The 13,561-nt window shown below is 37.2% G+C and overlaps 1 protein-coding gene across 1 annotated transcript in view; it reads left to right on the plus strand.

The window, feature by feature from the left end:
* The window catches only part of LOC308609295 (olfactory receptor 5G9-like), a gene marked incomplete at both ends in the record, with an annotated part of 57,675 nt that overhangs the window by 24,861 nt on the left and 19,253 nt on the right, over positions 1 to 13,561 (plus strand). The window contains one exon of the mRNA XM_081222991.1: positions 6,163 to 6,287. Within this exon, the coding sequence (XP_081079117.1) occupies positions 6,163 to 6,287 (125 nt within the window). The remainder of the gene's footprint in view (positions 1 to 6,162; positions 6,288 to 13,561) is intronic.

The raw sequence follows: 13,561 nt of genomic DNA on the forward strand, positions 1-13,561 counted from the left end.
ACTGGCTCCTCAGCCTTGTCACCTTCTAAATCTCAGCCACATCATCTCCAAGGGAAAAGAAAAGGAAGAAGGATGTTCTTACTGTTTTTAATAATTTACATGTATTTGTGTTGTTGATTTAAGGTATACAGTCATATCATCTGTGGAAAATTAAAAAAAATTAACTCCTCCTTTTCAAAGTTGATGTCTGTTTCTTCTCACTCTTAGCTATTTGCTCTAGAAAGTTCTCAAATAATGTTAAGTAATAGAGATAATAGTGGACGTCTCTGCCTTATTTCTGACAAATAGTAACACTTCTAGTATCACTATACCATTTAGCAATATGCTAATTATTTTTCTCATTCTCACTTTATTTCTTTATTATTATTCTTCTGTTCATTTTGTCCTGTTTTATTAATAGTTTGCTTTTATTAATCAGGCATGGCCATTGAATTTTATTAAAAGACATGTTGTATTTGGAAATGATTATAAGATTTTTCTTTGACAAATTTGCATGTTTAACTTTATTAATAGATTTCCTAATATTGAATCTTTCATGCATTTCTGGTTTAAACTCACTGTCTTGGTGTCTTTTTCTTTTAATGGACTGATGGCTTCTAATTGTTGACATTTAATTTGTTTTTTTTTTTCCCATTGGTGTTAAGAATTGGCAATTGATTATAGTTTTCTTTTATCAGGTTTTTTGTATCTGTTTGGAAACTTTTCTTCTCTCTCTTGTTCTATGGCACATTAAACAGCATTAACGTACTTTGTTTCTTTAAAATCTGATAGAATTGGAGACTTCCAGTTTTAGCTCCAATATGTAAAGAGCTTGGAAGTCATCACTTCTGTCCTAACAACAAGAAATAGCTGAATAAACTGAAAACCACTGACTCTTCTGAGACTCATCAGAAAACTGAGGTTTCAAGGCAAACTGCCACCCCAAAATCTGGAGAAACAGGTGAATTCAGAGTCAAAGCCCAGATCTACTTACCTGGAGTAGAAGCTGCTAGAGCCATAAATTGGTAGGAATACTTAAATGGTAATTTTGACAAATTGATTGAGGCTAAGTTTGGACCAGTATGTTCTAGTTCAAAAGTAAGAAACTCCTGGGGGGCCACACTTTTATGGATTTTACTTACAGGAACCCCAATAGATTTTTAAGGTGAAGAACTGAGAAAGATCCCCTTGTGGTTGTGACTGGGGGAGGGGAAAAGTAATCCTTATGAAATATGCTGTGAGCATTCTCCATAACAAATGCCTACTATACAAGGCATAATACTTTACCAGAGCCTTATACCAGCTGGGAGAAGGGCATTTCCATCACTCCAGTCCCTTCTAACTTTCCTGTCTCACCAAACAGAGGGAAGCTATACCACTGAAGAAACACTTGTGAAGGTCACAGCCTAGAGAACAGACCCACTAGAAGACTGAAATTTAATAGTAAGATTATACAACACTATATAACCCCTTTCCCTATACCTTACCACCATACCAAAAAGGTGCCAATATAATAACAGTAGATTACATCTGAAAGAGCTGCAAATCACAGACTCTCCCTGAGGAAGAGTACTTATGGAAATCTCAAATCAACGGAGGAGACAAAAACAAGGACACTGGAGGAATGTGAGGCCTCTGGCACCTATACCTACAGCAACCATAAAATTCAGTCCAACTCCTAGGCAGATTAACATAAATAATTTTACTAATATACCTCAGTTCTTATTACCTGCTACATGTCTGGCTTTCAACAAAAAATTGCATGACATGCTGAAAGTCAAGGAAATACACAGTCCAAAGAGACAAATCAAGCATCAGAGCCAGACTCAGATATGGTATGAATGTTGGAATTACCAGACAGGGAATTTAAAATAACTATGAATTAATATGCTAAGGACTTAAATGGAAAAAATAGACAACATGCAAAAATAGATAGGTAATATAATCAGAAAGATAGAAATTCTAAAAAAGAATCAAAAGGAAATGCTAGAAATGAAAAAACACTGTAGCAGAGATAAAGAATTACTTTGATAATCTCATTCATAGACTAAAACTGAGGAAAGAATCAGTTAGCTTGAAGACAGGTCAGTAGAAACTTCCTAAACTGAAATGAAAGGAGAGAAAAAAATATTTTAAAACAGAACAGAGCATACAAGAACTGTGGGACAATTTCAAAGGGTGTAATGTAGGCACAATTGGAATACCAGAAGGAGAAAAGAGAATGGAAGAGAAGAAGCAATTTGAAGTGATAACAGCAGAGACCCTCCAAAATATATGACAGGCACAAAGGACAGATCCAGGAATTCAGAGAATACCAAGCAGAAGAAATGTCAAAACAAACAAATAAATCTACACCTAGACATATCATATTAAAACTTCAGAAAACCAAGGACAAAGAAAACCTTGAAAGAAGTCAGATTATTCACAATTGCTAAAAATTGCAAGATACTTACATATCCTTCAATAAGTGAATGGATAAACAGTGGTACATTCATACAATGGAATATTATTCAGCTATAAAAAGAAATGAGATATCAAGCCACAAAAACACATAGATGAATCTTAAATGCATATTTTCTAAGTAGAAAAATGCCAATCTGGAAAGTCTACATATTGTGTGATTCCAGCTGTATGACATTCTGGAAAAGGCAAATGTATAAATGTTTAAAAGATCAGTATTTGGCAGGGTTTCTGGGGACATAGGGAAAGACCATGGAGAGTGTTAACAGGTGAAGCACAGGGGATTTATAAAGGTGGTGAAACTATTTTGTGTGATACTGTAATGGTGGATACATGACACTATGCATTTGTCAAAACCTGTAAAACTTTACGACACAGAGTGAACCTTAATGTATGCAAATGAAAAAATCATTTAGGAGGTCAGAGGTCCACAGCAAAGAATGCAGACTATGACAAGAGAATCTAAACCTATTATCAATATATGAAACAACTTCACTGAAAGGAGTGTGGGAGAAAGAGGCTGACATAAGTAAGTTTGGAAATGAGTGGAGTCTGTAAGAATAAAGGCAAAAGGAAATGTACATAAGCCTTGTATTTTAGTTAGTAAAGTTTTGTCCCATGGGAGTACAGGTTACAAATTCTGATAATTGTTATACATGTATGCCGGCATTCAACAATTAATTAAGTGGATGGTGGATAGTGCTAAACAGGTTTCTCACCACTGGAGTGGAAATTTACAGAAAAGCAAGTAAAAGAGGCTGGAGTGACCCATGTACTAATGAATTAGAGTCAGAGACATTGGTATGCACTCATGTTTTGTTTAGTTACAGCTGGTTACATATAGAAATATTTATAGATATGTGTACATACACAGGTCAGTATACATACATATATTTGCTTTCTCTTTAAGGTGAGAGGGCCTAGAAGCAATGACACTCCTGTAGCAACAAGCACACCTACCACCCAGACATTGGTTTTTAATACTGTTCTCCAGTGAAAGGAATCAGGATTCCTTGGAGAAACTGCAGATTCTAGGACTGGGGCAGGAATTTACAAAATGAACTTAAAGCTTCTAGTGCCAGAAAGTAGGAAAGCATGAAAAAAATCCCTAAAATGATGGAAGTACGTCAAATGGACAAAGACGCTAACTAAAAGAGCTCCCAATGGCCAAAGCTGGAATAATTTAACAGCAAAATAAAATAGTATTGGATTATAACCCAAAATTTGAAGTACATATCCATGAAATAAATATCATGTAAATAAAGGATTGACTAAATCATCCTATGAGGGAGAGATGGTGAATCATCTGTGCAGAAGAATTCTGAATAATTTCAATAGATACTTCACCCTCAGGATATTCCTCACTCCTCAAGCATGGGCTACACATAGTGACTTCCTTCCAAAGAGTATAGTATGAAAAGGTGGGAGTGAGAGGACTAACTTTGCAGTAGAGAAACCAGACAAATACTACCTCGGCTGGGTAATCAAGGTTAACATCTACGGTGATAAGTCATGATGATAACATGCTCACTTAATATGACATAACTTGAATGGCACTTTACCTCTATGGTCTTCTTCCCCAAAGTCTATAAACCCAGTCTAATCATGAGAAAAACTTCAGAGAAATCCCAATTCAGGGATATTCTACAATATACTTGACATGTACTCCTCCAAACAACCAAGACCATCAAAAACAAGGAAAGTCTGAGAAACCATCACAGCCAAGAGGAACTTAAGGAGACATGGTGACTATATGTAATGTGGGATCCTGGCTGGGACATCATGGGACAGAAAAAGGACATTAGGTTCCCACTATCTATCTACCTTACGTTTGGTAGTGTATATATGTCCATGCCTCTCTTTCGCTTTGTCACAGTGGGAAGCAGCCGCAGAGCACAGGGAGATCAGCTCGGTGCTTTGTGACCGCCTGGAGGGGTGGGATGGGGAGGGTGGGAGGGAGGGAGATGCATGAGGGAAGGGATGTGGGAACAGATGTATATGTATGACTGATTCACTTTGTTATAAAGCAGAAACTAATAAAAAAAATAAAAAAATAAAAAAATAAAAATAAATAAATAAATAAATAAAAAGAAAAAGGACATTAGGTGAAAACTAATAAATCTGAATAAAATATGGACTTTAATTGGTAATGCATCAATATTGTTTCTTTAACAAATATACAATACTAATGTAAGGTAATAAAAATAAGGGAAGAATGGTATGGAGTATTTCAGAACTCTCTGTCCTATCTCTGCAAATTTTTGGTAAATTTAAGTGTCCTAATTTTTTTTTAAATGTATTTTTTAAAAATCTGGTAGAATTTACCCATGAAATAATTTTGGGCCTGGTGCTTTTGGGGAAGAATTGCTCTTTGACAATTTTCTCAGTTTCTTATATGGTAATTTGTTTGGTTATATTTTCTATCTATGTGTCCTGGGAGTAAGTTTTGGTAATTTTTATTGTTGTAGAAAATAAAATTTAAAAGTCCAGGTTTTCAAATTTGTTTGTGTGAAGCAGAACAGGATTTTGAGGAATACACTTAGGGTTAGACTAGTAAGCTCCCAACCTCTGGACCTTTTACAGCTCCTCCAGTGCAAGCAACTAAATTCCCCAACTGCAAACTCTCCTTCACTCTTTTCTGAACTGTTGCTACTTCTAGCAGAAATCCTAGCAGCAATTTCAGTTCTTCCATTCCAGTCTTGCTTTACTCTCCTGTCTCTCCTGTTATAAGTCAGACTTATAGCCTGGTGCCCCAAGTTCCCATGTTGACCCTCTATTAATTAACACCTCTACCTTCCCTAGCAATGTATCAGTACCTGGAACTGGGCTGGCTTTTTTTGTCCTCTGCTGGATTCATTTGCCTAGACTCCTGCAGAGCTAGAGCTCCATACAGATACCTACACTCTCAGTGCTAACTGATTTTATTATCCAGAGCCACTTGCTATCCTACTCTGGTTTCAACTTGTTTCCTAGAGCTCCTCTAAGCCACCTGTTTCATTTGCTACCAGGGGACCATTCTTTGGAGCCTTCTCCACATCCTTCCACTTGTTAAGTGGTGCCCCCTGGAGTTATGCAACATGGCAGTCACCATCCCTTTTCTCTCCCCAAGGAATCCCTTCTGGCTCTCAGGAGTTTTCACTTCAGTCCTGATAAATGAATCATTATTTTGTACCAGCTTAAGTCAAGGTCCTACCTGATGACTTTTGCAAGGTAAAAGGGGGAATTCTTTCCATCTACAAAATTTTCTCCTTTCTGTTCCCCGCTTTGATGTGAATTTATGATTCCAGGGATCTGTGTTAGGTGTTTCTTGGGGTTTACATGCACAAATTTCCCTTTCAACAGAAGGTGCCTTATAACAACCAGCAACAGAGCAGAGCAATTTAAGAAAATGCTGCTAAAGCACAGAGGCTAAAGCAGATTGACTTCAGTTTCCAAGCTGCCCTCTGCAGCTGACCACCAATATATCTGCCTGTCCAGGGATGTTTGAAGGGATTTAGCATTTTGTTCAGGCTTTTGTAGCAAGGATTCTCAGATCATTGCCTTAATAGAAGACACACACCCAGGGGAACGACTACAAACTGCTTTAGCAAAAGAATTTCTACCAACTGTTTTTGGTAGGAGACAGCATCACTTTCAAAGCAAGATACTTCTTAAACAGAAATCTTTGAAAAAGTTTAAAACAGTTCTTGTTTAAATGTTACCAATTCCCCCTGGTGGGTTCAGGCTATAACAATGGGAAATTTGAGATCAGTGGGATGAGGAAGATGTTTGTGAAGTCTGGAGAATGTGTTCAGGGTCTAGGTCCCCAGATACGAGTGCAGCAGCCCAAAGCCTACACTTGCAGACCGGTGAGCTTGGTGAACTCTGCCCACAGGATGAGGTCTGAAACTCACCTTTATTTGAAATACAGAAGGCCTGATCCACCCCGGCTATTTCCACATCTCTGGCATTAAAGGGTGTGGTTGCTCCACTGATTCCTAGTACAGAATAGCCCTGGTTGGGGACTGTCAGACCTGTACCTTCGTCCACCATGCTTTGGATGCTCAGAGTGGAAGGTGTTTAACTCAGCATGCATTTGACTGTGTGAGTGTGGAGTTAAGAAAAACTCTGTGTCACTCTGGTGAACTTGGACAATTACCTTATCAAATTTACTTCATTAAAAGGAGGGGTACCATGTTGCTGCTGGATTTCATTGTGTTTTCTTGTCCTTCTGGTCAGAATCCGCCCTGAAATTTTTTTTTCTCTCACCTTCTTGTGGCTCTCTCACTTAGCAGAGCTCTTGTACAGATCTTTTAACAGCATGAGTCAGTAGGGAAGGAGTGAATCCCACCTGCTTTGGTCTCTAAATATTATTTGGAGGCCTGTTGCTCTCACCTCCTGCTGTTAATCCAAAGTTTTATTATTGTCTCACTTAGCCAATATGCAAAGCACTCACTTTCCCTTCCCCAGACATGCGTCACCATCCCTAGCCCTGGGCCTCTCCTGAAGCCAGTGCTCAGCTGTTGAATAATTTCATGACTTCAGTGCTGCAGTGGCCACTTGTAAAGGCCACGTTTTCATTTTCTCAGAAAAACAAACTGCAATTTAGGTACACTATCACTAGATGGAACTAGTCTGTTAGAGCAACTTGAGGCCGAGTCCAAAAATTTGAGCTCTGGGTATGTTGTTCAGACATTTTCTAGAATTATAAATCTCTTTATTAAAACTGTTGAACTCCAGTTTAGACATCAGAGTAGATAATTCTCTTAAATGCAATAGATGCCCTATGTAGAGTCTGTTACCTTTTCTTATTGATCTCTTGCTTTCCCTTCATCAGCTCAACTGGAATCATAACTTACAGTCAAAAGTCTCTTCCAACAGGTACTTTTTATTCAGACTTGGAGTTGCTTTTACATCAAAGCCCCCTACCCCCAGATGCTTATCCCTCAATGGTTAGCAAAAACCAAATTGTTGATCTCAGCCATAGGCTGTCTATTCACCTTGCCTCCACTGTTTGAGCTAATTATAGGGAACAAACTCTGCCCACTAAGGAAGAGAAAAGCTTCACAGAGGTGTGATGATGCTGAAAGTGTACAAGCTACCCCCTCCCTTAGTCTCTTTTCCTGAAATCAGAAAAGATACTTTCTTACTTGACACCTTCTAGCTTCCCTACTCCCATCAGCTCTCTGAACCCGCTGTGGGCTGCTGGCTTAATTTCCACGATAGCTGCAGTTAATTAGTATCCCAGGGTAACTGACTTCCCTTAGCAACAGAGGTAACAATGGCTTCAGCTCACAAATTACCTTAGCTACAGTTTCCTTTCACTGATAAAAACATATTCAACAATACTTAAACAAGTTTAAAACAGAAAATTAATCTGAGGTCCACTCATCAACAAATATTTATTAAGCTCCTTCTGTGTGCAAATCGCAGAACTGGCCACTGGGTATAGAGATCTGAATCAGCTATGGTCCTTTCTCTTAGGGAACTCAAAAAGGAATTGGAAAGAGAAGTTATGAACTAAAATAAGTCTACTGCAAGATAGTATTAAATGTATGGCTTGATTTGAAGACCTGGAGGGTGTCTGAGGAAGGTGAAGGTCTTGGGCCTGGGGCAGGTGGGTCTTGAACTTGAAGGGACAACTATGGAGGCTGACAGATTTTAACTCAAACCCTAACTTTGCCACTAGTTGTGTGATCTCGAGCAAGTTACTTGAAGTTTCTGAGCTTCAGCTTCCTTTCCTGTAAATGGGGAAGACTAAAGTGCACCTCAAAATTGTTTATGTAAAGATTAGAATTTACATAGATAAAGCACCTAATACATTGCCAGGTCAGTAGTCCGTTTTTTCATCATTGATAACTCAGGCTCGATAGGCTTAGCTAGGTGAAAAGGAAAGGGATGAAAATTACTTTTGGAAGAAAGTGCATTAAAATGCTGAGGGAGGGCAACTGGGACAAGGTTGGGAAGGGAAGGCAAAGGAAATGACTTAGCTTACAATGAGAGACTGGGAGCAGGGGGAGATTAGATTGGAAAGGTAGCTGAGATTTTGTCACAAGGACTCTTAGTTTAAATATCAAAGCTGGAAGAAAACTTTGGAAATAATATGTTGGCCCAAGCTCTTATTTGATTGATGACGTGACTTTCCTTTCATTGTCCTAAGTCAGATGACTCTTCATTGTGAAGTAGAGTTTTATTTTCAAATTAAATTGAAAAGTTAATGGCTTTAAACTTCTATAATGTCCCCTCTCAGTAGAGCTTTAGTATACATCTAGGTATTGATATGAGGATAACTATATCCTTATCAGAGGTACTAAAAAAGAGAGACTCCTTGACCTGTACTGGGCCATGAGCTGACTGGAGAAAAGGGGTGAAGAAGAGGTGATGAAGGAACAGTTTGCTGCTCCTGAAGTTTCCCAAGAAATCCCAGGTTTTGATGCTACCCAAGGCTATCTTCACACTTTATCTAAATCAAGAAGAATGTCTGGTTACTTTTGATTATCAAATTATCATTGCTATCACTGTAAATGATGACAAATAATATCTACAGTTGTATTTACATAACACTTCTTGCCTTTTCAAAGAACACTCAAATCTGTTCTCTCATTTTCTTGTTACACCAGACCTGGAGATAGTTAAGCTATCCCCACCCACACCCCACACACATACCACCTCAGTTCTACAGATGAAGAATCTAAGGCCCAGAAAGTTGAAATTACTTGCTGCAGAACACATAGAGAATTAATGACTAGAACCCAGGTCTTCTAACTCCTACCCAGGGCTGCTGACTATAATTGGGAGTACAGCCTATGTTGGAGAAAGTGACAACAGATAATCTATGGGATTATCATTCAAAATCCTGTTTCTGGGAAGCCTTGTTCTTCATTACCTTTCCCTGGGTGTCTCTTGGATATCACACATTCTCACCAGCAGCCTTCCTACTCCTACAGATCATCAACACTCATCCAAAAATCCTGGGGCCAGCCACAGTGCTTGGGCTCTTTTCCCACATCTAACCATTCCACAGCATACAACAAATCCTTGACAAATTTCCAATGAGAAAAAATGTAGCAGAAACCAAATGCCCTCCATCTGTGACTTGATGTGTCCAAGCATAGGCTTATTTCAAAGGTGCACAATAGAAAAGTCACTGGGCTCACTCCACCCCCACCCCAAGTCTTGCTGGTGGTTTTTTCTCCTTAGTTAGGTAAGAGGATCTTATTAAGATCTTATTTTTTATAAAACAAAGGCAAACAATATTATTGCAATTCAGTAAATTTACAGAAGGAACCCCATTGGTACATATATATTTTGTGGGTTTTCTTTGTTTCATACTGAGCATTCTAAAATTAGATCTTTATATTTATCTGGTTTTCCCCATATTTGTGAGAATAGAAAACTCATCAGTCTTTAAAGAGAAATCACATGCTAAACAAAATTCCACTTTCTAGAGAAACATCAATGGAAATGATTTTCCAAATATATATAATTTTTAATGTCTAGGTATCGACAAATAAATGGACATTTATTGAATACCTATAAAGTGCCATGCCTGTGCACTGTGCACAGTGCACTTTGCCTGTGCATCTCATTTCATTCTTAATTGCTATGATATAGGGATTACTATGCCCACTTTATAGATGAGGAAATTGGTGGATCAAAGGTGTTAACCATTTAACTTTTATAGCACCTTGATAACAAAATGTAGATCTGGGTCTTTAATTGGTCTTCTAACTCCAGACCCAATGCTTTTCTTCACATACCACAGGAGCAAGTAAAGGAGCTTGTTCTAAAAGTAAGGTTAATTTTTAGTAAAGAACTAGGTAAGCAAATGTTCATGAATTACAGACATTCCAAATTTCAGATACAATTCACTTGGTCACTTAAAAAATAAAAGACTGAATCTATCACAAAGAATTCCACTTAAACATTATCTAAAGTGATTAATAAGAATGACATTTCCCTACCAACTCCAAATGATAAAATCAATTTGGCAACTTTACCAATAATTTGAACTTGAAACACTAATCTTACGAGAAAGCCTATATATCAAAATTGTCAAAGTATGACACAAATATAACATAATCCTTTCAATTTCTATTAAGCTGATTTTTCTTTTAAAGATGAGTCGGAAAGCCAAAAAACCCTTCAAATCCATTGAGCCCCTTGCATTTTATTTAAGAGGTTTCATTTTTCAAGCCAAAGCCCAGAAGACAAAACAAGCTCATTTAATTCACACCCCAGAATTGTAATTGCTCTGCTCGAGCCAATGTCTAAGTGCCTGTATTAAGGGCTTCCCACTGACCAGAAAGTGTTAATCATCAATCTACACAACTTTATTTTATACTTTTAAGCTACTCCTCACTTTCTTCTTAGTTAGGATTGCCTATAAACAGAAGACGCACAGTAATTTTTAATTTCTGATAAACAACAAATAATCAGATAAATATGTCCTGTGTAATAATTAGCATATGATTATACTAAAAAATTCATTGTTCATCTGAAATCAAATTTAACAGGACATCCTGTATTTTTATTTGCTAAATCTGGCAACACTACTCTCGATAAATTAATGCCACAGAATAGAGATTTCTCAACTTCTTACCCAAAAATAAGTTCCAGAAGTATCAAGGAGTCAAATGGAAGGGGCAATTGTGTAAAGGTATCAGGAAAAGACATGGAAAAATTATATGCAATCTTGAAGTGGAAAGGCCTTTCTAAGGAAGATGCGAAACCCAGAAAACAAAAAGTTTGATAAATCTAACTACATACAACATTTTAAATGTATTTTTTTTCATGAAAATACAGTAAAGTTGAAAAACAATTCTGAAGAAACATCTTCAATACACCTGATCCACAGTGGACTGTTATTTAATATGTAAAGATCTTTTACAAATCAATAGGTAAAAGAGAAAACACATAAATAGAAAAATGAATAAAGGCCATAAATACACAGTTCACTGAAAAACAACTACACGTGGCCAATAAGCACAGAAAAATATGTGTAACCTTACTAATAATTAAAGCAACATAAGTTAAAACGATAATGAAACATCATTTCTCTCCATCAGATTGGAAAATATCAAAGGCTAAGTAATGCCTAGTGTTGGTAAGGGTAGAGACATGAGCATTTCATACCTTGTAGGTGAGATTATAAATTGGTGCAACCTCTTTGGTGTGCATAATTTTGCAATATCTATGAATATGAAAAATGCATTTATCCTTGACTCAAAAATTCTCATTTTAGAAGTTTATTTTATGAAAATACTTGTACAAGTATGCAAAGGTATACATATACAAATTCATTGCAGCATTATTTGTACCAGTGAAAAATTGGGACGAAGTTAAATGTCCATTATTATAGGATCAGATAGTGTACATTCATATATTGAAACAATATCCATTCAGTTCAAAACATAATGATTTTCAAAGCTTATTGAGATTAAAGAAAAAGTAAGGATCACAATGGAGTACACCGTGTCTTTCCTTTTTTGATTAAAAAAAGATATATATACATACATATGTTTGTATGTGCAGAAGTAGACTGGCTTTCATTGTAATACCCTTTTGTACTCTGAAACTTTTTGTATGAAGTGCCTGTATTACTTTTTCAATAAAAAATACCTAATCTATGAAAGATACCTATTTTGGATCTTTTTTTTAAAGCTTACTTATCTCATCTCTCATTTCTTCTCTTGTTCTTATCTCAGGGTCTATTTGCCAGTTATCACTGTTGTGCCAGTAGGGCCCTGCAGGGAGCTGATGATAATCGGTGGCTTGTTCCCTTTCATAACACAGTCCAGCAATCAACAATTCAATTTCCTTGTACCAGAAAGGCCCTCAGTTGTTGTTAGTATCCAGGAAAGTAACTTCTCCCAAACCCCAAAATTTCAGGGGGCAGAATGTATTTCTCAAACCATGAAGGTTAGGACATACTGCATTTCTTCGATGGTAGCAAACTATTACACCCAATGCTCTTGGGTTCTTTACTGACTCTCCAGCAGATGCCGCTCTCCTCAGTACCTTCAACCATGTCATTATTCCTTCCTGGAATGCCCTTCTTGCCTAGCTGGCACTGCAAACTTTACCCAGCCCTCAAGATTCAAGTCCCCTTCAATTTGTTAATATGGTTTATCACATTGATTGATTTGCATATATTGAAGAATCCTTGCATTCCTGGGATAAACCCCACTTGATCATGGTGTATGATCCTTTTAATGTGCTGTTGGATTCTGTTTGCTAGTATTTTGTTGAGGATTTTTGCATCTGTGTTCATCAGTGATATTGGCCTGTAGTTTTCTTTCCTTGTGACATCTTTGTCTGGTTTTGGTATCAGGGTGGATATGGGAGCAACCTAAGTGTCCATTGATAGATGAATGAATAAAGGATGTGGCACATATATACAATGGAATATTACTCAGCCATAAAAAGAAATGAAATTGAGTTATTTGTAGTGAGGTGGATGGACCTAGAGTCTGTCATACAGAGTGAAGTAAGTCAGAAAGAGAAAAACAAATACCATATGCTAACACATATATATGGAATATAAAAAAAAAGCTTCTGAAGAACCTAGGGACAGGACAGGAATAAAGACGCAGATGTACAGAATGGACTTGAGGACATGGGGAATGGGAAGGGTAAGCTGGGACGAACTGAGAGAGTGGCATGGACATATATACACTACCAGAGGTAAAACAGATAGCTAGTGGGAAGCAGCTGCTTAGCACAAGGAGATCAGCTTGGTGCTTTGTGACCACCTAGAGGGGTGGGATAGGGAAGATGGGAGGGAGATGCAAGAGGGAGGAGATATGGGGATATATGTATATGTATAGCTGATTCACTTTGTTATAAAGCAGAAACTAACACACAATTGTAAAGCAATTATACTCCAATAAAGATGTTAAAAAAAAATTCAAGTCCCACTTTTCCTCCAGGTTGACTTTCATGATTATTTCAACCTTGCTCAGAACACCGTTCTTTTCTTCCTCTGACTTTTTGTCTTACTTTCTTAAAAAGATAATAGATATTCCAAATAGTTCTTTCATGAAACATTTTTCTTAAGTGTAACCAACATATAGGAATTAACTACATAATGTTATTTAAGTTGCACTGGTTTTAGAGTCAATTAGAACAGGATTCAACATTT

This window comes from Mesoplodon bidens (genome assembly GCF_964165515.1).
Source record: "Mesoplodon bidens genome assembly, chromosome: X".
NCBI classification, from domain to species: Eukaryota; Metazoa; Chordata; class Mammalia; order Artiodactyla; family Ziphiidae; genus Mesoplodon; species Mesoplodon bidens.